Source organism: Peromyscus eremicus, chromosome 5 (genome assembly GCF_949786415.1).
Source record: "Peromyscus eremicus chromosome 5, PerEre_H2_v1, whole genome shotgun sequence".
Lineage (NCBI taxonomy): Eukaryota > Metazoa > Chordata > Mammalia > Rodentia > Cricetidae > Peromyscus > Peromyscus eremicus.
Window position 1 is genome coordinate 43,485,793 of NC_081420.1, and position 26,519 is coordinate 43,512,311.

A 26,519-nucleotide genomic window follows, 5' to 3' on the forward strand; every position below is an offset into this window, starting at 1 on the left:
TATCTGACCAATGTTAGGAATCTTAAGTGCATTTATGCTTTAAATACCCCTCAATTTAAACAAACAACAAATCTAGAAAAAGGAGGGAGAGACTTTGGTAGAGATCAGAATGGTGAAGTGAGGCAAGGCCGGAGTTACGTGCTCAAAACCAGTGCTTTCTCTTTTTTGTGCTGTGTGTGAAAATTGTCGGAGGATTTTGCCAAATGTGAATCTGACGAATGAGGGGGGGGGGGAGCGGTCTGAAGCCTGGGATTTGGGAAACAGAAGTGAATCTCTCTCACGAGTCTCAGCTAGCACCAAATACTGCTGGCTGTGGGGTCAGGCCTTGACCACAAAGCCCGAGAATAAAGCTTTCCTTTAGATTAAAGATGACTGGATGCTTATTCCTTAGGTATGCAGCCAAATATGAGGAAAGAACAGGGCACAGAGTGTTACCCAATTATTAATATTCTCCTTTAATTTGACTATCCTGTGAAATCCCCAAATCTAGGAAAGTGACTAACTAGTCTGTGACTGCTGGGCTACTGCCCATGGAAGTCACAAATGCAGACACTGGAGTAAGAACCACAAGTTCTTTGTTGGTGGTCTCTGAGATCTTATACTATGTCTATTATCAGAAGTGACTGCACCCACGGGCCAACATTCTCAATTGGAATAATGATGCATTCTGTTATATAGCTCGTGCTTAAATCATATTCTTCATGTCAGATCAGTGCTTTCTTGCCACGGAAGGGCTATGCAGTTATCAGACCTTAGGCTGTGTCTGGAGGTCTTCAGGAAGAAAGAAATGACTGGCACATCATAGTATCCAAAGAAACATCAGGCTGGGCCAGGAACTTAGTCTTGTCATCATCATAGAACTAGCACTGTTTGACCTCACGTCCTTTCCAGGCTTCAGTTCCCAAGTATCCAGGTGAGACTAGGTTAAAACTCAACAAACTGAACATGGATGAAAATCTTATAGTGGGAACTTTATTGGGGTAGCCCTGTAAAACAAAAAGGCTATAAAGAGAACCCTGAAGATGTCAGGACCAAGCAGAATGTTACTGACAGAGGCAGGAGGATAGCACATTGAAAACCACAGTCTCTGCCCCTCCCACTTGAACACCACAGTACTATAGTGTACATGTGAGGTAAGAGAGAGTACCCCTTTCCCCTGCTCCCCTTCTCTCTGTCCACCACCCCTCTGTTTCAGGAGTTATTTAATGCTCTATTTTCTAAGCACAATTAAAGTGTCCCCTATTGCTTTTTGTCCATTGTTCTATAAGAGGGAAATTTGAAAAAAAAAATTTAAAACTGAACTAACCACATTGCCTTGAAGGATTTAGTCGTGTCCCTTGCTATCAAGCGTGGTGATTATTGGATGATCTGTGCTAACCAAAGCCTAACAGTTTAGCAAGGCGAGTCTATGGAAAAGTCAAGCCTGGTAAAGCACCTTGCAATCCAGCACTTGGGGGGATGGGGCTGAAGCCAAAAAAGAAAAGAAAGAAAGCTGTCTCATCTCTTACTTATAGAGAGAAAGGTAGATGTGACAAGGCCATGTGACATTTGCCATATATTATCTTTGGAAAGATTTACATCCAGTCAATTCATTATTAACATTGATAGTGTTAGCCAATAGAAAACAAATCAATGATTTATCTTTAGCTTAATTTCCTACCAAAGGTAACCTGTGGTAAAAGCCTGTAAGAGACAGGTTAACAATTTGTATAGTTTTGATTCTTTATGGAGATAAAAATATGCTTCAAATTTAAACATAGATAAAAAGAAGTACCTCTGAAGCAGGTATAAGCTTGAGTGTGATTAAAAACTGAAGGTGCTTTATTAGGAAGACTTCTGATTAAAAATAAATAACTCCAAACATTTTAGAAACTGAGTGAGTGGAGGTGTTGAGGGCAGCTGACCCATACAGCCTTGCAGTTTGGGTCAAATCTTGTTAGGCTTTAGCTTCAAAGTCATAATAATTTACCTTTTGATTTGTGTTTTATTGGTAAACCCAGAAGAGTGGGTGTGGAGAGATCAGGAAGCCTGTGGTCCCCAGACCTCTCCCTGCTCCCTTCCACAGAGACTTTTTTTTTTGAAACAGGGTTTCTCTGTGTAGTTTTGGTGCCTGTCCTGGATCTCGCTCTGTAGACCAGGCTGGCCTTGAACTCACAGAGATCCGCCTGGCTCTGCCTCCCGAGTGATAGGATGAAAGGCATGTGCCACCACCCATCCATAGTGGCTTTTTAATCCTTCCTTCTGCTCTTCTTAAGGGACATGGGCTCAAGTGGCCAAGTTGAGCATTCCTCATTGGAGTGTTCCCAGCCACCACTGGTCCAAATGGCCTTTGTGTACCGTAAGGAGACTGTAGGCTCTGAGTACGTCCCTCTGTGGAAGGTTGAGGTTGTGGCTCGGAGAAAAGGCAATTGACTACTCAGCTCCAGGTCAGGGACCTGCATTTTTGTTTGCACTGAGCACCCCAGCTTGTGTAGCTGACACTTTCATAGAGCTGGGCATAGATGAATCATGTTACAAATCTCCACAGATGAACATAAAGCTGCTGGATGCACAGAATCTGCCTCATCCATGCAGCACCAGAGTGCCACCATCAAGAAGAAACACTACATGCAGTGCCAGTGTGTTGAGGGTGGCTCTGAACGATGAGTGACCTTGCCATTTCCTCATATGTGTTATGTGAGCACGGCTTTCTGGATTTAAAATTACACCATTTCCAAGTGGCTTAAAACCTGAGATTAAATTGTTCCATCCTTTTAAGAATATCAACTCACTCCAGAGTTTCTAATAACAACATGTATATAGTTATTCACATATGTAGATCATGCAGCCACAACTAAGGCCAGAACTGACCTGCAGGATATCAGGAGAAGACAGTCTTCACCTGGGAGGTCTGATACTCGCCAGGAGACAAGAGTACCCAGGGACCTTGCCTACTCCAAAGCTCTTTATCAACTAATAGCATGCCATGGGATTTTGTTCATGTTTGATGGCTTTCTTTTCACTTCTCTTCACCAAGTATTTATAGACGTTGATCTGGATATCAAAGGAGTTGGTCTCTGCTTTTATTAGATAGATGTGAAAACAAATGATTTAAAAAAAAAAAGGTTGGAGACTTAGGGGAGATTTGATAAATTCTGAGGAAAAAAATCTTTAAAATCTCTATAGAGGACATAACTGATCCACATGTAAAACTGAATGAGCCACTGAACAAAGTCATTAGCAGGTAATCAAGTCCAAGGAAGGGATCTGTGTATCTTGTGCTTTGCCTCAATACCCCAAATCTCCCTTTGACCTTCATGTATATATGCAACCTTAAAAGCTCGTAATTTAGCACCACTGTGAACCTAGACCCTTTACTCAAGGAAAGCTGATATTCTCTTTCCAAAGGTCACGTGAGTCACTGCCAGTAAAAAGAAATACATTTTCACATTAACATCATCAGATATTCCCTCTTCTCTGAGCTTCCTGCAATAGCACACAAATCCATGTGGATTAACAAATGTGGGATTTAAGGTGTCTTTATAGAGTCCCAAATTCCACCAACAGTGTGCAGAGTTCTGTCCATAAGCATGTGTGTGTCCAGTGTCGTAAAGAGATCCCATCAGATAGTAAAAAGTGGCTAGCAGCGGCAGTGGCTCTGCAAAGGGTTTTTATAGACATTTCCAACACTTCCACTCCCTTTCCGGCACTGAGTAATAGTGAAGAAATTGAAAGAAAGGGGAGTTTAATTTAGACGGGCCTTCTGCCCTGCTTAGCTTGGGTTCACCTGCTCAACATGAAATAGTAATGCACTCAACAGCCAGGAACCTGTGCATCCCTCAGCCACCGGTGAGAACTGCAGACAGTTGGTGAGATCGGCATGAAATACCAGAAGGAGCTGGCAAGGCCCCGTGACCTTCATGTGATTATGTTTGTGCTAATGCATGGAGGAGAGAATCCCCCATTCAGACTTCTGAAGAGCCTGATTCATTAAAAATGCATTGGTCCTTAACAAGGGAACTTCCTGTGCTGTCTGTTGGGTGAAGGCAGACATAGGGGGAGCACACTGAGGTGAGCAGTCTGATTTAAGTCCTTTCCTTCTCAGCCTGCAGCCACCACAGTGTCCTCTTTACAAAAACAGTATGGAAAGGCTCCAGAACGGAGTTCCCCATCATAGGATCAAAGCCGCTATATTTGAATCTTAAAGGGACTTGTGAGGAAGAGTCTACTCCACAAAGGGAGGCAAATTCAAATCTATTCTGCTGCATGATTCTACTTTATTGCAGTAACTAAGAGATGCTAAGCCTGGCTGTCTGTGTTAACCAAAAGCTGTCACAATGAAAAAAGTAAAAAGGAATTTAAAAACCAACCTCACTGTGAGGAATCCAGTTAGAATCATCAGTGGCACCTGAGACTGTGTGTGAGCTTGGCTGAACCTAGAGGGCAAAGTGTGGGAGGCTCAGTCCTCAGGGAGCATTGAAGGAAGCAGGGTTGGGCCAGTCTCCCTAACACACACACACACACACACACACACACACACACACACACACACGTGCTCTGTCTCTGTCTCTGTCTCTCTTTCTCTCTCTGTTTTCTCCTCCTCCTTTTCCTTCCAAACTGGGACAGACAGACAGCACAGTGAGTCACAGATTGGAGATCTTGCAGGAAAGGTGGAATTGAAAGAAGGAGGCCTTCTAACAAAGATCCTTGATTTTACAGTGCACACTGTGACCCTTTCCCACTTGGTTTCCACTCCATGAATTATCTGTGAGTAGACTACAACTACAGAACGTGTGTCTGAGGCTGATTCTCCCCCTTTCCGAGCTGGCAATCTCCATCTGGTCATGATAAGAGAACGTCCAGGGCGAGGAAACTGGGAACGCAAGAGGAGTCATGCTGATCACGACCCAAAGGCTACACACAAAACCAGTGTTGGGTGATGATGCCAGTGGTGTGTGGTGATGATGCTAATGGTGTACAGTCACACAAGTGGCATGCAGTGGTGCAAGCTGGGTGTGTTGTCCCCAGAGGAAAGGAAACTTAAACTCTCACACATAGCAGTGAAGCCACCATTATTCACTCCCTGATGTCTTTAACCCTCGTGGAGTTGAGAAATGCCCCTACAGATACTGTCCTCCATTCTCTGTCCCTAGGTTACTGTGGGCTGTGAAATGCTTCAAGAGGCTCCAATAAGACTTAAGTGTGTGTGTGTGGGGGGGGGGGGCACTAGTGTAAGCTGTGGTCTGTGAGAGAATTTAAAAGCTACTTGTTAGATTCTTGGCTCCATGTTTTCTGAGTGTGTTACCACAAACTAGCAGCCTATAGTGAGACCCCGTATCATCAGCATCTCATTTATAGATTTAAAATTGTAGATCATAGATTGAATTATTTGGGAAAGAATTTCATTTAAACATGTATAGACGTTTTTCTTGTCATAACTGCTTAAACAATACAGTATAACAATTACATAGCATGCTCATTGCATTTGGCATTATGAGTAATTTAGAGGTGATTTAAGTGAATGAGAGAGTATCTATAGGTTATATGTAAATGTTATGCAGATTTAGGTAAGAGACTAATACCCTCAGATTTTAGTATTCACAGGGTCTGAGAAACAACTCTCTGCATACTGAGAGAAGACTATGAACATCACATTTTGTAAGCTCTGAGAGACCCAACTACTAAGCTCCATTCCAGACATTGATCTTATCGTGCACAGTACATAGTTAAAGTCAGTGCATATCCTTAGCTTGTGTATAAGATATTTCCAACATATGCACACATGGAGATTATAATATGTATTAGTTGGCTTCAATGGGAAAATATTATAAACAAATTAAATGATATGAAATACTACTCTAAATGCAAACTTTGTTAAAGTATAATAGCCAACAGATGTAGCATTTATATAGCAAGCATGCAGTGTTTCAGTGAATTTACATATTATCTCATATGAAACTTCACAGCAGCCAACCTGTGAAGGAAGCCCTGTCATCTTCCCTGACTTTCCTAAGAGAAAGCTGGTGAGTAAGTAATTGGAAAACAATTCCAAGTCCACATTCCTTGTGAGGTGGCAGATCTAAATATAACCCTGACCAAGTTTCAAATGTAAGAAACCTTACCTTTAATCTTTATACCAAGCTGCTTCCTCTATAAGCTTAAGTCAGCTTTCTGTTACTATGGCAAAGTTCCTGATGGGGATGATTCATTTTGGCTTATTATTTTTCAGAAGTTTCAGTCAATGGCCTGTTTGCCCCTTTGTTTGGAGGTCTCAGCAAGGCAGCATATGATGGACAGGACCCCCATGGATACCAAAATTATGGTGGACAGAAAACAAAGAGAGCATGAGGAAGGGACCAGCATCCCAGGATCCTTTTCAAGAGCATGCCCACAATGGTTCAGTTTCCTTCTGCTAGTCCATTCTACCTAAGGTTCTACCACTTCTTCATCTTATTACAGGCTGGCAGTAAGGCTTTTAACACACAGGCTATAGGGACATTCTAGATCCACACTGTAGCAATCTGTCAATTGGAACTGAGATAGAATTCGTCAATACATTAATAATTTAAAGACATTCCCAAGATTTATGCTAAAGAGTAATAAGTAATCAAATAAATATCAATATGTATCTTAAGCCAAACCTCTATTTGTATTCACTAAATAGTCCCTAAGTGTAATGAAATGTCCTGGCCTGAGAGCTCCCAGTCAAGGAGACTGCCAGTAAAGAGAATGAAGGCCTAAGAGGGTGGGATAGAAGAAAAGGAAGTGAATTAGGGTTAATATGATCAAACCACATCACTTTTTTAGGAAAACATCACACAACATTACTTTTTATGTTTACTAGTTGCTAACAAAGACATAAAAGTTTTAAAGCACCGGTCATTCATTACAGAACTAACATCAGAGAACTGTCTTGGGACCCTTGGTCTCCAGTGGTGTACTGTGTTTTCTAGGCTCCTGGTCAGCTGATAATGTTTACGTTTTCTTGTCTTTGCAATGGAAATGCCTAACCTCAAATTCTTTGCAATCATACACTAAGTGTTGCTTCAAATCTCTAAAACCTTTAGCCAATGTCTTTTATTCATTCTGACTGCAGGATTCCCCTCTGGCTCCAGGAAGGCCCCTGTACAGGAACTGCCTTCCAAGCAAACAGATTAGTTTATGGTCCTACAAGGTTAAGCGTGATACATGTGTTTGGGGAAAATGGAGATGCGCATTAAGAAGAAACATTACTTTTTGATCCAGGTGGGAAAGCATACATAATCTCCTCTAGAGCCTGTGAAAGACTTCATTTTACACATGAAATTGTGTGGAATTGCCCCAGACTGCGTTGAACATGGTTTTTGAGAATAGTCATTCTCAGAACAAGCTGCTGAGCACCAGTCAGGGCCTCAGAACACCAAAGAATAAATATAAGCAAATGAAATCTGTATGGAATTGTAGAGAACAAACATACACAAGTGTTGGCACAGTTCCTGGATGGAACCAGTCCTCAGCATTACAGTGGGATGTGTTAAGAACAGAGTCCAAAATAAACTCTGAACACATGAAGAAAATCTGATACAAAGGGGCCTGTTTTGTTATGGAAAATTTTAATATCAAAGTGTATATTTATTTGTTTAAAAAGGGACTTTTCTATTTTTCTGTACATTGTAAAACTTTCTTTTTATATTTTCTGGTATAAAAATCCAGGCCTAACAAGCTGAAGGAAGAAGCCACATTTTTCTAAGCAGTGAATTTTTAGTCACTTGCAAATTAGCCTAATCTTAATATTTGATCAAAAGCATTATTTGGGGGCTGAATGGAGACTATGAGATTATCCTACATCAGGCACTGCCTAGCTTAACATGCCCTGCTTTTCAAGCATCATAAATAAACCACATATAAAAAATTCAGGGACAGCTCTTTTGCATATATGGGGATTGTTGGTATCTTCTTATGGGTCATCTTACCCTTGTTATTAAATGACAGTGATGATTAAAATGCCAAACATATCCTGACAGAATTCAGTTTATAAAATGTCAGCAAGTCTGTGTTTTTATTAGTTTGCTCCAAATCAATTTAGAAATTTCAATAGAATGCTTGTAAGTATTCCCCAAGCAATGTCCATTCCTGACTTTCTGCATGAAAAAAATATTACAAATTAATCAGATTTTCAGATTTCTGTATAATGGCTTTGCACGTTTATTGCTTAATCCTATTATAAAATGCTGTTATGATTGACACATCGCTGTGGAGATAGAAGTCAATTGAATAATATGTAGCAGTCAATTTTATTTGTAGCTTAATGTGCTGAAGTATTTTTTCCACATTTCCATTATTTATAAGTCCGTCCCTTTGGAGACTATATAGAAGAATTTGTTTTAAATGAGCCAATAATACCTTCTTTAAAATTTATAAGCATGACAGAATCATATCTTTTTTCATTGGTTGGCCTCAGCATGCCAGTAAACAGAGTTTGAAATGTCTTCCACTTGCTATTCATAGGACAAACACCAGGAAAGTGGATCTTGTTAAGGTTTGCTTAGAACTGGATTTCAACCACCCCATTAGAAAACTCCAAGAAAACAAAAGCCCCCAACAGGGACACTTCAGAAATGGCTGGCAGTTTTGTTTATTTTTTTATTCAAGTATTTATTGTTTCTACCATTATCTTAACCACTCTGGTTTGTCCTGAAATGAAGTACATAAGCATGCAGACAATGCCCACAGACTTTAGGGATTTGCTGCCAGGGTGCTTGAAATGCAACAGGATCTCAGCATGGGAATACATTGAGTTCAGTGCCTACGGTAGTGGGTCTCTGTGAATTGATAGTGAGACACTTCTCTTTTGCTCTCCATCCAGAAAACTTGCCTAAGGGGACCCATATTCCTTTTAGGACATTGTGGAAGGGGGCACTGAAAAGGACTACGGTTTTAGAAAAGGGCATTCATAAGAGTTCATCCAAAGCCAGCATGAAGAGATAGCTTAAGGGTATAGAACAAAGGGAAAAAATCCCTATCAGGAACAATATGAACAGACCTGGTCATGTCTGAGATTGTACTTTGGCTCTGGAAAATCAGCTTATCTGTTATTCACCTGAGCATGACATACACAGTTTCATACACATGCATGAACACATGTGCACATACATACACACACTAAACTAGAGTGTGCTATCCAAACTGATGTCTAATGGAAGTCTTTTGGCATATAGACTTTTTCCTATTGTCTTCCCTTTCTATCTCCTGATGACTTTGGCCATCCTGAATGTACCATAGCATCATTTTTTCCATAACTGGAGCTATTGAAAAACCACTCTTTCATTGGCATCCATTCCTCAGTGTCCTGTGATATCACAGAAATATGCTGTTTACATGCTGGTCTTGATACTAAGGGAGCTTTTCTCTTTTGAATTCCAGGGGCCAGAGGAAACACAGTCCTGTCAGAGCCAGGAACTCCTGATCAGCACCAGGCCAGTCAGACCCACCCCCCTTTTCCTGTTGGGCCACAGGTCAGTATCTCTCAACTGCTTTCCATTAGGCTGCATTTAAGATGGTTTTACCATATAAATAACCAAATAAATAATAATGAGTTAAATCCAATTAACTCCAACAGAGCAAAGATGGTGATAAATTTTTGTATGGGAAGCTATATGACTACATTATTTATTAAATACTCTCAAGAAAATATGTGTTTGCAAAAGTCTCTTCTTAAAGGAAAGGTTGGTTTTAATCAAGTGGAAATGTTTTCCGCCCCCTTTAAAACCTACTCCATCTAGGCTGGTGGTTACCATGCAGTTTTTTTTTTCTAAAGTAAAACTTTAATGACTGGAGTGTGAAGAAAATTAAGTTATTTCAACCTTACTATAGCCATTTTTGAAATACAAGATGTGATTTAATATAAAAAAGTTAATGCAATTTTAATGCAAGTTCAGCTTATTGGGTTTGACAATACTGTACATCACACATAGCTCTTGCATTAATAAAGAAATACATTCATTATTTTTTAAAGTCCAATATTTGTTTTTTGCAGCCTGGCATGGGTTATATGGAGATGTAGAACACAATTATAAAAGGCTGAGCTTTCTTTAACCTCTGCCATTGACTGTGAAACTTTCCGAGTTCATCTTGCTTTTAGGGAGAGAAATATCTGGGCCTTTCTCTCTCCGCTGCTGCCATTGCTGTTCCTGGAAATTAATCACTTTAAGTACAAGGAGGGATTGCCCAAGTATAAAGCTTGAATCAATTTAGACAGTCTTTTTCTAATCACCATGAAATCGTCCAATGGCCTCAGACCCCACCACCCATCTCGGAGGCCACACAATTCCAGGTTGATAGACATGAAGACTGGGCAGTGTCTATTTGGGAGACCAAAACCTAGATAGAGTTCTTAGAACATGAGTCACTGGCTTCTATGTGTCATACCCTCATAAAGTCATCCTTCTTACCTCATGTGCTCATGTTTATATGCTTCTGTATATGTGTGCGCACAGATGTGCCTGGAGGAGCATGAGTCCTGATATGGTCTATCTAATATCTCTAAGTCATGTAATTAGGATGACAGACTCAAGACAACGAAGAAGCTTGGCTCTGTGACAACCAGGAGAAGGGCATACCCTACCTTAAGCCCGAAATCCAGTCTTAAAATTCTGCATGTCAAGCCTCCGAACCTGTGCACAATCCTCATGAGAGCTACATGTTTCCCTCTCAGCATTGTATTGATTGGCCATAATATCTTATCAGGAACCTTAAGGCCAAGCTACAATAGCGTTATTATTCCCCAAGTCTGATTATTTGTTCTATAGAGTAACTTTGTGTTTTTTAAAGGGAAGAACAAAGTTACTGATGTGAATTCAGTAAAGTGAACAAATACATTGGGAGCCCAGTACCTCTCCAGGGCTTCCTTTCAAAGGATCTAGAGATTACTCTAGAGGGAGAGCCAGAGAATGTGCCCACCCTTGCCCCCATTCTTCAAATGCAGCAGCCCCCTGTCTCTGAATCTGTTCCTTGTATTGGAGAAGGGTAAACAGGATCGACTCTGGAACAGTCTACCTGGTCTTAAACTTGACCTCCCCATGCATGAGACATAGAACTTCCAGGAAGTTATGAAACTCTCAGAGTCTCATTGGTAGGATAATTGGAATGTAGGGTCTGGTAATGGTAATCTGACTTTATATCATGTCCATATTTCAATGCCTTTTCTATTTTCCACTAAAAAAGAAAGTTAATCCTAGATAGAGTTTCATTTTGAATCCTGTAGAAGAAAAAAATGTGTGGTTATGTTTTATTCCATAGCTCCCACAAGGGTGTAGAGAAAGTCCTGGCTTAAGGACTCTAAGGTCAAGTGGCTTGTGCTGCCATGCAGCCTGGCCAGAACCATAATCTTAGTATATCACTCCAGTTAGGACCCTACCCCAGCACTCAAACAAGTTTTGTGCTCTATTGCTGCCTTTTACACAAACCGTGACTGTTCAATCAAGAGTGGACATAAACATGGGTTTTTATAATAACATCTTAATTGGGGGAAGAGTATGAAAAACTGACAGAAAAATATTTTTTTAGTATTTTATCTTTAAGTATAAGTATTTTGTTTTCTATTACATTTTATATCTTCACACACACACACATATATATAAAACCATTTCAATAGTAACCACTTGTTTACTTAATAACTATCTTGTTTATTTTCATATCAGGAACATTTTTTAGCTTTCCTAAATAGACACCAAAATGATCCATTTTAATAAGTACATAGCATCTCACCAAGTTTAGCGCTATAACACGAACTGCTTAAACGTTTATGTAATTTGAAGTGTATTGCATAATTTCGTGCATTTATCTCTTTTCCCTTTGAGTTCTATCTTGAAGCTATATCTTAGGAGTATATTCTGAGTCAAATGGGAATGAATATACTTGCCATTCTTGATATGTATGTATTTCCAGATTGCTTTCCAAAAGAATTATGCCAGCAATCAGGCCCTCCAGCCACAGATGCGCATAACAGCATCACTAAAGACCTTCTAGCATCCAGAAAATTGTTGACACAATTTTTGTTGATGTAATACTTGAAAACAGTATGTTATTACTATTTTTGAACCAAAAATAGAATAAAAAACCTACCAACATCAATGAATTTTCTCTAACAACATAGAATAAATTAGCTGAGCACTTTAAATATATGAGAATCGGGATCAAATGAAACTTCAATTGAATTTGCAGTATGTAAAGGTATGGTGTTTCTCTTAAAAGTATTTAAGCTCCACAGAGATTCTAAAAAAATTGAAAATTATCAAAGAAATAAGTGAAACATAATGTCAAAATATAATTTCTTCCTTATAGTCTTTTTTTTTTTTTTTTCTGGAATGGGGCATGCTTCTTTACTACTTCAGAAACTTTCTGACTGGGTAGAATGGAGGGACTGTACTTTGAAAGGCCATGTCTTACTCTACTGGAAAGTGAGCCAGATTTCTCTTGTTTTGCAGCCTCTTCTGACTGCACAGCAGTTAGCCTCTGCTGTGGCCGGGGTGATGCCGGGAGGCCCCCCAGCCCTCAATCAGCCCATCCTCATCCCCTTCAACATGGCGGGGCAGCTAGGCGGTCAGCAAGGCCTGGTTCTCACACTGCCCACAGCGAATCTCACAAACATCCAAGGGCTGGTAGCAGCAGCTGCAGCTGGAGGCATCATGACTCTGCCGTTGCAAAATCTACAAGGTAACATCATGCCCAGGTGCTATGCCGTGCTCCACTCACTGACTGACTTCTCTAAAATGGACAAAAAGCTCCCTGAATGGGGACGGTAACTTAGGGGGTCTTCTATCATAAATGGCATAAAGGGCCTCTACAGAAAGCAACATTTCCAGTTGTTTATGAATCCTGAGCTTGTTTAAGCCATGGTTTTATCAACCCTCATTTCCTCTCATGAACAGCAAAACTTTTCAGGTCCTCTGGAAGTACTCATGAGCAACTATTGCAGGGTACACCATCATTTAAAGGTGAAATTATTGCATTGTTATTTGAAGACACAGTCATAATCTGACAAGGCATTCAGTTTGACCACATGCAAGGAAAGTTTGGATGTTCCTTATATCTGTGTTAAGTGGTTGGGACACCACAAATACAAAGTGTCATTTGAAATGATTAATGATTATTTTGCTACTAAATAGGCTTTAGATATAAGTGTTAATCACAGATTATATTATTTGGGCTTTTTTGGTAGAAGGAGGACTTGGTAGAAGGGAGAAGTTTTTCTCTGGAGTTTGAAATTTTCAACTTTTCTTAGAAATTTTGATAACACCAACACTGGTAGATTTCCAAATTATTCATTAGAGAAATAATAACTATGGTGAAAAACATTCTGAATATAATATAATGTCTGGTACAAAAAATCCAACTATTTACTTTGGGATACTTAAAGCAGTTGACATCTTAATTTATGTAAATATAAGTTTTTTTTGTTTGCAGAATGAAGGTTTGTCTAGGTAAGTTCTCAGAATAACAATTTAAAGTACTTTTTAAATTGGCTAGATGTTAGATGTTTATATAGTTCATTAAATTGGTGAGAACATCCATTCACACATTGAAGAACAACTAAGAACTGGTGAATCTTGGACCTGTTTGCAGTCCTGTGTTCTGATATTCCACCCATTGTTGCTACTTCTTAACTTTCAGTTTAATGTTTAAAACAAAAGTCTCTCTTATACCATTAAATTGTGCCAAGAACCTTGCTATTCATAAATCATGCATGCTCAGGATACACTAATGCATGAACTTTGCTTGTTTCAAATTTGAGTGCCTGGGAAGCCAGGAACTTGAGATTAAGCAAATAAAGCAGGAATCCACAAGGTGAAAGCAGAAGCAACAAAGTGTAGGGCCAGGCTTCTTAATGTAGGTGGATGATGAAATCTTAATGAAGAAACAGGCATTATCAAAATGCAACCTTCCATTTGGAACATGTGTGCTTATGGGAATATTGAATATTATAAATAAACATCAGCTTGCAGAGCTCCTAGGCTGTGAATTAATTCTGCTTGGTTAAGATGGACACCAAAGTCCAAGTGAAAAAAAGGAAGTCTTTTTATACTTTCATTGTAGCTCAGTGTTGTTGGGATTTTAGTGCCTGTTTTTCTAGGGTTTCAAGATCAGTGCTGGCCTAGTGTGCAGCACAGCCTTCTCCATTTTGTTTTGATGTCAAGTTTAAGTATGAGCTTACCATTTAGACCTTGACTTGTGGGCTCTAGCGCTTTCATGTCAAACCTGTGTTTGTGCCCTGCGTGAGGGCAGCAGAAGCATTTGCTCTTTTTATCCTTTGGTCCCCTTGGCAAATGTTCCCATCAGCATTGACTTCAGAAGTGTATTTGTGTTCTCAACCAAGCTCATGTCAGCCACAGAATTGTGAACAAATATTTCTCCCTTTGAAGTCATCTTTAAAATTCCAGTGTTTCTAGAAGGGAGGTGATGAGCTCACTAATGTGAAACGCCCATCAGTAAGTCAGCTGACTAGGGGGAAGTTTTCCTCATTGGTCTTAACATCAAGCCCCTCCTCTACCATCTTCTCCTTTAAGGTCCAAATCAACACCATATATGGAAGTTCATCTTTTGGTTTCCTTAGGCTTTTCTGATCCTTCCATATCCTCTCATGTAGCAGGAATCTTAAAAGTTCTTATTAATAAAATCAAACCTGAGCCAGGTATTAGGTTGAACACTGGAAGATCAGAGAGACAGAACAAGTCACAGCTAACCTCACCTGGCCAACTTCTCAGCTGGTCTTGTTTCCTCAGACTGGAAGCTTCTGTGTCCTCATCTCAATGGCTCTCAGCTGACCTGCTGCTTGAAAGCCTGAATGCTTAACCAGCCAAATGCTTAACCAGCCAGATGCTTCTAGTTTCTGGTCCTCACGCCTTATACACCTTTCTGCTTTCTACCACCACTCCCTGGGATTAAAGGCGTGATGAGTCACCATGCCTGTCTGTATCCTTGAACATATGGATTTCTGCCTCTGGAATGCTAGGATTAAAGGCGTTTGCCACCACTGCCTATCCTTTATGTTTAATATTGTGGCTGCTCTGTCTCTGACCCCAGATAAGTTTATTAGCATGCACAATATTTGGGGGAATACAATACCACACTTTCACATGATGTCTCAACACCTAGACCTCACTAACCAAAGACATAAGTCTCCTGGTTTACTGGCAACTGGGATATTTCCAAGGATATAGTATCTTCAGGGTTAAAATCAGGAAATTTCCAGGAAAACTAGAAAGATTTTGTTGCCCAGTGAAGAAGTCCAAGGATAATAAGAATGATAAGCAGAAAGTTTATCTCTAAGGTGACCAAGATCAATGTACACGACTTGAAGAGCAATGTCAGATATCACCTGGAAATCAGTCCACCAGCACTCAGTCCAAGGCTGATCTTAACACCTTTAGGTGACCTATAGCAGTGGTTCTCAACCTGTGGGTCACGACCCCTTTAGCAAACCTCTATCTCCAAAAATATTGAAATACAATTCATAACAGTAGCAAAATTGCAGTTATGAAGTAGCAACAAAAATAATTTTATGGTTGGGGGTCACCACAGCATGAGGAGTTGTATTAAAGGATCACAGCATTAGGAAGGTTGAGAACCACTGCTCTGCAGTCTGTGATCATCCCTAGGCAATATTTATGGGTGGTGAAGCTTCCTGAGTTATATTGAATTGGAGAAGGTAGTGTCATGTGGAAGGGTGAACAGATGGCTGACAGGGGGAAAAATCATCTTTAAGGGTTTGGTCTACTTTGAGATGGAGATGACAGTTCTAGATGTCCTCAACACATAACTTTTCTCAAAAGTGGTGGGTTTGCCAATGAACACATTAGAATGAATCTGTATACACATTTGTTTAGTCAAAAGTTAGAATAAAGGACAGTAGGCTGTTCTCCTTGCAGAACCCACTCCTCACACAATAAACGTGGTAACTTCACTCCAAGGTTTTCACTTTGGGATGAGGATACTGTTTATTTTGTTTATTTGTTTTGAGACAGGCTTTCTTTATGTAGCCTTGACTATTCCAGAACTAGCTCTGTATACCAGGCTGGCCTTGAACTCACAGAGATCCTCCTGCCTCTGCCTCCTGAGTACTGAGATTAAAGGCGTGCCCAACCACTGCCTGGCTGGTTTTCAGTCTTTTAAAATGACTAATAAGTCCATTCATCTGTAGCTGGCTTTCTCAGACCACCAGCCCACAAATCATGACAGGGAAACTTATTATTGATTATGAATTCTTGGCCTTAGCTTAGGCTTGTCCCACTAGCTCTTTTAACTTAATTTAACCTGTTTCTTTCTACTTATGTTTTGCCTTGGGGCTTTTTACCTTTATTTCATCCTGTATGTCCTACTTCCCTTCTTCGTCCGTGTCTATCTGACTATCTGGCCCCTAGCATTTCCTTGTAGTCTCCTTTTCTTTCTTCCTCAAGCCTAAATTCCTCCTCCTACTTACACTCCCTGCCTGGAAGTTCCACCTATACCTCCTCCCTTGCTATTGACTGTTTAAATTTTTATTAGACCAATCAGGTGCCACAGGCAGGCAAGGTAAAACAGCAACACATCTTTACATAATTAAACAAATGCAACACATCTTTGCATAGTCAAACAAATATTTTGCAGCATAAACAAATGCAACATATCTTTGCATAGTCAAACAAATATTCTGAAACATGAGAGATTAACAGGCCCCATGTTGAGGTGTTCATTATTATTCAATGTGTATTAGACTGTATGGAACCCGAGCAAGCATGCTGAGGGAACATGCTAGACCTTTTGTGCCACAGTCATAGGACTTATATTCCATGTGGCTACGATCAACCCCACAACTGTAAAATGAGACCAGCAATGACAATAAACCTCTAAGAAAGAAAAATTGCTAAGTGTGTTCTGCACCACATTATTTTAAAACTTTTTTAAAAGTCATCATCTTACCGACTCCTTTGTGAAACAGATCCTGTGCTAAAAATAGTGCAGAGTTGCTCAGGAAAGTATCAATTAGTTGTAATGGCAAAATGAAATCTCCTTCTAGGAACTCAGACAAATGTGTTGAGTATTTTCTTTTGCCTAAGCTCAGACAGAAAATGAGAACATAAGCTTAGACAGTGTGGATGTCAGTGACTACTGCAGCAAAGGGGGACTACTTCAGGACAGATGAGTTGGGTTAGTGACCTGTTCTCACAGCACAGACCAGAGTGACCCACTAATCACTGTGGGCAACACAAATGGAGAATATAAATGTGCCGTGGAGGAGATTTATGTCGAAGTGTGAACATTCCAGTTAAGACGGGCAAAACATTTAAATTAATGACCAAAAATACATTAGAGAGCGAAGCTTAACCTGAACATGGAAAAGCAATTAGGTTCAAGGCAAGTTCAAAAAGAAATCAGGTCAAAGATGGTTTTCCTGTCCTTGGCTCTGACAGGAATCCTCCCATGCTTTTCTCTGACTCTCTGCATTAGTCTGCTTCCTGTTGCCTTAACAGAATCACTAATGCCGGGTCCTAGATGCACAGGTTTCCTTAGTTCACAGTTTGGGAGATTCAAAGATTGAAATTGGATGCTTCTGTAGGTTTGGTCTTGGGCAAAGGCCTTTTGGTTCTCCACAATATGGAGAACTAGGAAAGGAATCAGCTGTGTGTAGAAAAGGCCAAGTACGTGGGATAACCCCATTAACAACCCATTCTAGTGAGAATTACACTGCAAGAGAAGCATGAATTCCTTCTTAGGATGATGCCCCCATTATCTGATTGCCTTTTAACATTACCTTCTGATCTATCAATATTTACACCACTCCAAAACCACCAACCACATGGGGATCAAACTCCCATCCAAGAACCTTTGATGAACAACCTATACCCACCTATAACATTCCCCAAATTAATGTCTGTACATGATAAAGTATTCAGGGATGCTTTGTGTGAGTTACATTGTATTTCCTTTTTGTTTGTGGTGGCTTATCTTCACTAGGCAATAAAATACATGACCCTTAAATGCTCAGCTCATTGAGCTCTGATGATAGTACACAACCTCACATCATACATCCACCACAATCAATAAATAAAACATTTTGTCAGGTCGTGGGGGCCTACCAAAAACCTCTTGTGCCCCTTTTCAGTTAATCCTCTCTGTTTAATCTGGCAGCTCCAGCTCTGGTATGCATTGGTGTTGTCTGTTCTAGAACTACATGTAAATAGATTCCTATCGTATATTGTTTTTAAACTCAGAATAATGTCTCTGAGATTCATCTATGAGAATACACACATACACACACACACACACACACACACACACACACACACACACACACACATATATCCTTTTGTTTAATTTCAAAGCAGTTTTCCATCATTATAGTATACCACATCTGTTTTTCCATAGCCATTCCAACATCCTAGTATGCAGATACCCTCCAAGTCCCCTCCACTGTAACCTTCTCTCTGGAGAGGAAGAGATCTTGGTAGCTTATCAGTCCAAGAAGCTATACCCTTCAGAAAGAGGCCACAAAGGCAGCAATTAATGCTACTTTTTACCTTGAACCCCCTTGTAAGGAACCATCCAAATGGAGCACAGGTCTCCCTCAATAGCTAATCATCTCTCTAAGTGTTCTAATGGAATGCCAAGAGGCATTTCTCCTAGGTTATGCTGAATCCACTCAAGTTGACTATACCAAGCATCAAAAAGCTATCCAGGGACACATGCTTGTCCACTATTCTCCTCAGTTCACAGCTCAAACACTAGGGTCCCTTCCTGCCTGTCATCCATCTTGACAACATCTGACAAAGACCTTCTTCATTAAAGAGGATTTAGAAGCTATTTGTGTATGCCGCACAGGGGCTTTGGGGCTGAAGGGTAACCTGAAGATTCCACAGGTTAAAACAGTTCTCTGAGAAGAGACAATATCCTGATCCTTTTGTTTCTAGACAGCTCCATGTGCCAGTTTTTCCAAGACATAAGTCTCAAATCTAATAAAGTATATTTCTTCACCATTGCACCCTTCTCTTTCAATTATCTAACCTTGGGGTGAGGAAATACTGGGTTCTTTGACATTTTTTGAATAAACTTATCTCCTAAGTCTCTGAACAGACTGTGTCTTTGCCTGAAAAGCTCTGTCCTTTCACCCATTCTCAGTGCTGCTGTCCCCATTTATGCTTTCTTTATTCCTTTACCCCCAACTGTCTTTCTACAACCCTGCTAAGTGATTTTTCTTTCTTCTTTTTCAAGCATGCTAAGTCATGCTTACAGCCACCAGGAGCAGTGGCAGCAGCACTGTGATATATGCCTTTGGAAAACGTAAATATGCTGTGTGTGCATATGACTCTGTCCCCAGAATGAATCCCTATGAATATCACCAATATTTAGTTCAATGATGTTACCCAAGAATGGAGTACCATGCTGAATTGCCTGTAAAAAGTGCTCAAGAGTGGACGGGTGAGTGGGTGGATAGATGGAGGCCTGATGAATGGGTCAGTCTTAAAGAATTACTAGGAGTTTGTCAGGTGAAGAGAAGCAGAAATCCCTTACTTTGGAGAAGGTACATGAAGAACAGAATGTGTCAGGTCTATGAGGGTTTCTCTTGTCCAAGTAGAAATTAGGAGTCCCAGTTGGCAAAGAATCAGAATAAAGAGAAAAGAAAAGGGCAGTAGTAGAGGACTTGGTGTGCTTCTCTTGTACATAAGAAAGCTTGGGAATCATAGCTCTGATATATTATATGTGGATATATTTAACATCAATGCCATTGTGTTATATTTTCAAGGATATGTGTTTGCCTTTATTATTATTAGTAGTAGTAGTGGTAGTAATTCCAAAGATTTAAAGTTTCTAGTAATAACATAAGAATCATGGCAGACCAAAAACCTTAGACAAAAGAGAAATCCAGACTCAGATATGGCTCTAGTGGCCAAAACAAACACCATGTTCGGTTATATATTTTGAATCGTATAGTGAAGAGAACCATACCAGTTTGATGAGAAACAGACATTAAAATATCTATTTTTGTTTTTCACTAACACAAAGCTTGCTCTTTAATTTATAAAATGCTTTTTGAAATTTCATCCTCCTATGTGGCTTTGGTGGTTTGAATGAAGATGGCTCCCATAGGCTTATATGTTTGAATACTTGATGCCCAGTTGGTGGAACTGTTTGGGAAGGATTAGGAGGTGTGGCCTCATTGGACAAGTGTGGCTTCATTGGAGCAGGTGTGGACTTATTGGAGGAGTTGTGTCACAGGGGAGGGCTTTGAAACTTAAAAGCCTCTTGACAGTATATCCTCTCTGTCTCCTACTTGGGGATCAAGTTGTGAGCTCTTAGCTGTACCTACCATTATGTCTTTGCTTCGCCATCATGGACTCAAAGAACCTGAAACTGCACGCCCAATTAAACACTTCCTTTTATAAGTTTCCATTGTCACAGTGTTTTGTCATATCAAGAGAAAAGTAAGACAATTGCTGTGACTAAATGCCCAACAAGAAGCAACCTATAGGAGTAAATATATGTTCTGGCTCATAGTTTGAGGAGATATAGTCCATTACAGCGAAGAAGGCAGGGCAGGAACAATTCTAGGCAGGGCAGCAGCTAGAACACGAGGCAGCTGGTTACATCAGACTAACAGGAAACAAGAATTTGTGTGGCCAGACTCTAACCCTAAAGCATTTCTGCCTGCCTCCTAGCAAACCACTTTCTCTATATCATTTGTTCCCAACCTTCCTAATGCTGTGATCCTTTAGTACAGTTCCTCATGCTGTGGTGACCCCCAACCATAAAATTATTTCATTGCTACTTCAGAACTGTAATTTTGCTACTGTTATGAATCATTATGTAAATATCTGTATTTTCTGATGGTCTTAGGAGACCCCTTTGAAAAGGTCATTCGATGCCCAAAGGGGTCATGACTCACAGGTTGAGAACTGCTGCTTTAGAGAGAGACCATGCCTCCTAAAGGTTTTATAACCTCCCCCAAAATAGCGCCGCCAGCTGGGGTCCAGATGTTCAAACACATGATCTCATGGGGGGATATTTCACATTCAAAGCCAAACTCACATGTACTAGATTTTGATCTAAATTTGGTATGTAGTGATCACCAGGAACAATCTGGTAAGGCACAGGAAGACACATACTGTCTAGCTGGCAAAGAAAGCAGGCAAAATGATGCAGGGATACAAGAGTGCTGAATATTGTACAGAGTAATAAGTCATGACCTCTACATCCTACGGAAAGCCTGAAGAGGTGTACAGTTTGGAGAGAAAGAGTGTCTCCAAAAGAAGTTCTAAGTAATAAGAATAATCCCGTGGATTTGGAATACAAAAACATCGAACAATCTGAGGGACAGGATGTCAGCATCTTTTCGCTTTCTCCAGGCTGTGCTAAATCAACCAACAAGCGACTCCTAGTGCCATCCCACAACTCAGATGTGTTTCTTTGTTCATTTCTGATTACATGTTGTCTGCAGATGAGCAGGAACTCTGCTATAAGCCTTCCAACTCCAGGGTTCAGGCTGAAAAGGGAGCCTTTCTCCTGGAAGTGCTGTTCTCATCGAGAAAGAACAGGAAATGACAGGACCTCACTGCTCACCAAGCTTTGCCAGTGACGTCCTGAGCATTGCTTCTACTGACCTCATCTTGACCGTAGAAGAAGGCATCTGGTCAAACATGCTACCAGTGGCATGGGGGGATGGAAAAGAAAAGCCTAAAAGAGAAGGAGGAGCCTGTGATTGGAAGCTGCATTACTGAATGCTCCATCATTCCAACAGTCACACCACTGAAGACAAGCTGCAAAGCATTTGACTTGCATGATCTTTAAAATTCTTGCACACTGAGACTCCAAAATCTCATTAGATAAACACACAAAGTTGCATGTACCATATGACTCCATGGAACACATACATCAATAACTACTTAAAGTTATAGAATTCAAACAATGAATATAAAATTAGATAACAACCACTCAAAATAATTAGGAACTACTTAAAATAGCAAGTTATCACTTATTAAATTATAATTCCCCCTTTAAAATATTTATTTTATTAATTAAAATATGACTATATTGTTTCTTCCCTCCCTCTCCTGACTCCAACCCTTCCATGTCCCCACCATTCCAGCTTCATCTCAAATTTGTGGCCTCTTTTTCTTTAATTACTATGTATAAATTCAACCTGCTGAGACTGTTTAGTGTTGCTTGTATGTAAATCTTTTAGGGCTGATCTCTTTGTACAGTATTAAAAAAAATTAGAGAGTTCATCCCTGGGGAAGACTAATCTCCCTCTCTCAGCTGTCCTTAACTGCCTGTCACTCTTCATCTATGGGTGGTGCCCTATGAGATTTCCCCATTCACAATGACATGCCAACTGATGTTGTCATTGTTCAACTGTATCTTGTTTAGGCAGCCATGTTGTTGAGATTTTGGGGATGTAGCCATACTTTCATGTACAGAAGACACAATCTCACAGCAGACTTCCTGGTCCTTTGGCTCTTACAATCTTCCTGTCTCCTCTTCTGTGATGGTCCCTGAGCCTTAGATGCAGGGGTTACGCTGTAGATGTATCATGGGCATCCCATGGTCAGTTGTCCCCTGCATCCTGACCAGTCTTGGTTTTCTGTAACGGTTTCTATCTACTACAAAAAAAAGAAATGTCTTTGGTGAGGGATAAGAGTGACACTTACCTGAGGGTGTAAAGATCAATTTTTTAAATGTAGTTAAGAATTGTGCTCCTTTAGGAAAGTGGCAGTAGTAAGTTCTCTTCTAAGACCCATGGCCTCATTGGCCCTTGGTAGTTGGCAAGATTTCCAGTACTATGATTTCTCCTGTGTTGAGCAGTTCTCAAGTCACATCTGGATAGAACTGTTGTTTGCTTTACTCCCTTGTCAACATAGAACCTTCTGGTAGTATGGAAGCCAAGTCCTCGAGGAGGCTTTCTGGTCAGATCCAGCTTGAGTCCTCTGAGTCCTTTGCCTGAAGTGCATGGTTTCTCAGCAATAGGGACTTACCTTCAGCTTCTGGGAAGCAATCAAAGGCAATAGCAATGGCCTATACTGTTTGGGAGCCTCCTGGGCCCTGCTAAGCAACAACTCCAAAGGAGATTTCTTTTTCCTTGTACGGGAGTTTTTATTAAATATTCTATGGCTCTTGGGGGGCATTATCACCACAAATGGTATAACTTCATTTAAATTGTCTCTCTATATAGATACATATATAATTATATGTATCATATATAATTTTAGATAAATGTAAAATAATTTTCTGTGGCTTTTTTCCAAACATCCTTAATATTATTTTTATCTCTTCCATCCCTCTCCTTTATTGTCTTCCCTCCCCTCTCCCCAATTAAAGCTTCCTCTCAATTTTTCTCATTTTTGCTTTCATTATTTGACACTCAAGGAAAGGAAAATTGTAGGGACAAGAACCAGATTGGTGGCTGTGGCAGATGACAATACAGGAGACAAGGGAATGCAGAGGCTGACATACTGCTCTCTTCTCCCCATAATGTGGTCATACAAATATGTTGGCTTTTTACATAAATTTTTTTCTTTAATTGTTTAAATAAAGGTAAAAATAAGCTTTAGTAGTGAACTAATTTGGGGACACTAAAGAAAGATATCTATGTACAAAGTTGCTGATGGGTTAAAGCCTGAAAAAGCTCCATGGAAAGCTTCCATTAAAAGTGTTGTTGGGGGCTGGGGAGATGGTTCAGTAGCTAAGGGTATTGGCTGCTTATCCAGAAGACCTGGGTTCAATTCCCAGCACCCACAAGGCAGCTTACTGTAACTCCAGTTCCAAGAGATCTAACACCCTCACACAGGTGTACATGTAGGCAAAACATTAACGCACATAAAATAAAAATAAATAGTTAAAAAAGACAATCAATTTTTAAAAAGTGTTGTTGGTTCCATCTAGTTAATACGGACGATAACATAAAGTAATAGAAGTTTCAAATACATATAACTTTATCCCAGTTCTATAAAAAAAAAACCCTCAACATATACATACCTGGAAGAGAAAAAGATAAACACTACAATCCAGTCCCTCTCAGTGTAGCATGAATCTTAAGGAGTCTTATTAATAAAATCAAACCTGAGGCCAGTTATTGGGGTTAATGCTGGTAGATCAGAGAGACAGAACAAGCCACAGCTATTTCACCTTGCCGGATCCTCAGCTGGTCTTGTCTCCTCAGACTGGAGGCCTCTGAGTCCTCATCCCAATGGCTCTCAGCTGAACTGCTGCTCGAAAGCCTGAATGCTTAACCAGCCAAATGCTTAACCAGCTAAATGCCTCTAGTTCTGGTCTCCCCGCCTTATATATCTTTCTGTTTTTGCCATCACTCCCTGGGATTAAAGGCTCGCTTTCTGGGATTAAAGGTGTGAGTCACCATGCTTGGCTGTATCCTTGAACAGATGGATTTCTGCCTCTGGAATGCTAGGACTAAAGGCGTGTGCTACCACTGCCTAACTTCTATGTTTAATATTGTGGTTGTTCTGTTTCTGACCCCAGATAAGTTTATTAGCATGCACAATATTTTGGGGAACACAATACCACATCTCAGAATCTCTGGGGCACTATTTCTAGGATTCTGAGACCTCTGAGAATGCTCCCCTACAGGGCATCAACAGATGGTCAAGTGCCATTTGTAAACTGATGCAGTATTTACAAATTCCTAGGCATGTTGGGCAGTGGTGTCATACGCCTTTAATCCTAAAACTTGGGAGGCAAAGGCTGGTGGAGCTCTGTAAGTTTGAAGCCAGCCTGGTCTACAAAGTGAGTTCCAGGACAGCCAGTACTGTTACACAGAGAAACCCTGTCTCAAAAAACAAAAGGAAATTAAAAAATTCCTAGGCACATCCTCCTGCATTTTAAAGCCATCTCCTGGTGACTTATAATGCTTGTATATAAAGGGTTGTTGTACTATAGTGTTTAGGCAGCAATGACCAAAAATACTATATATATACAAACATGTTTTCCCCAAAGGTTAGTCGAACCTGAGTATAAACAATCTGTAGAGATAAAGGGCCACGTAACACAAATCTTAAATGGTCTTTAGTAATAAATAAATAAACAAACAAACAAACAAACAAAACCCAGAGCCAAATACTGGGGTGAAAGTTGAAAGATCAGAGAAGCAGAACAAGCCAGCCACAAGCTCTTACCTCCAGAAAATCCTCAGCCTCAAGACAGTGAGTTCCTGTTTCCTCACGCCTTATATACCTCTTTTTGCCCTTCTGTCTTCATGTCTCAAGCAACGGCATGAGATCTCAAGTGTTGGGATTAAAGGTGTGTGCCACCATGCCTGGCTCTGTTCCCAGTGTGGCCTTGAACTCACAGAGATCCTCCTGAGTGACAGGATTAAGGGTGTGTGCCATCACTGTCTGGCCTCTATGTCTAACCTAGTGGCTGGCTCTGTCCTCTGATCCCCAGATAAGTTTTATTGGGGTGCACAAATATATCACCACAGGGCCACTTATATATAACAGTCTTACTAATAGAGTCTACAGAGCAAGAGATTATAAATGATTGAATTTCTTCTGCTCATTAGCTGAACAGTCCAAAATGTCTACATTAATAATTATTATCTTAAAATAAGAATACTTTGTATTGATTAAGGTGAGAGATCATGCCCAAAATGTTACTGCCAGCATCACCAAGTTTAGGTATGTTAACTTTCTATCTTGTTTTTCAAAAACCATCTTTTAACTCAAAGTGCATTAATTCTCAAAGTGAAAGCAGAACAAACATAAAAACATGTGCATTCATTATGTATGAGCAGGATTTCAGGTCAGTCACAATGTCTGTGAGGGGGTTGGTCAGATTGGTTGAAGTCAGCATTGTTGGAATTTGGATGGAGGATGGTCCAGTGCACATGTACTGAATACAACCGTGTTCGTCTTACAGACGAGGAGTGACTAGCAGCTGCTTGTTCCTGGGAGTTCCCTTGTGCTTTCCTGCTGATAAGCACCCTCAGGAAGCTGTCCTCCACCCGTGATACCAAGAACATGAGAGCAGAGATGAGACTTTTAGTTTTCAGTGATATGTGGCTTGTTGTTACCAAGCACAATATTAAAAATGCCTAGTGCATAAATTCATATTTGCAGTGATTCAGAAGAGTCCCACATGACATATCATACAATAATACCAAATCCACCATGAAGAAGTTGTGAAAGGTAGTTACAGTGTGTCTTACTTTGGCAGTTTTCATACCTCTGTATCTCGAAGGCTTCAAACATGTTATTTAAAATACCTGGAGAGCCTGTTCTGCAGTACATTATCCTTGAAACAGGCATTGCTGAGGCACTGGGGCATGGATTAAACTAGAAGCACATGAATGAGGAGTTTGACTAGTATACTGCGTATTTAAGAGATACTGTCAATGGAATAAAGCATTGTCAAAGGATAATGGTTTCTAGCTGCCACATAAATGTCAAAGCAGAGCCAAAGCATTTACTTCCAAAGCAAAAGGCAGGAAAGTAATGTGATCCCCAGTTTGCACATAATAAGGCTGTAAATCCATCAGGAATTTCCACAGCATCTCACAATCTGTCTACACTAGGACGTGA

The 26,519-nt window shown here is 40.2% G+C and overlaps 1 protein-coding gene across 1 annotated transcript in view; it reads left to right on the forward strand.

Moving 5' to 3' along the window:
* Positions 1–26,519, forward strand: part of Pou6f2 (POU class 6 homeobox 2) — a 496,744-nt gene that overhangs the window by 227,337 nt on the left and 242,888 nt on the right. The window contains exons 3-4 of the mRNA XM_059262396.1: positions 9,382–9,473; positions 12,444–12,672. Of these exons, the coding sequence (XP_059118379.1) occupies positions 9,382–9,473; positions 12,444–12,672 (321 nt within the window). The remainder of the gene's footprint in view (positions 1–9,381; positions 9,474–12,443; positions 12,673–26,519) is intronic.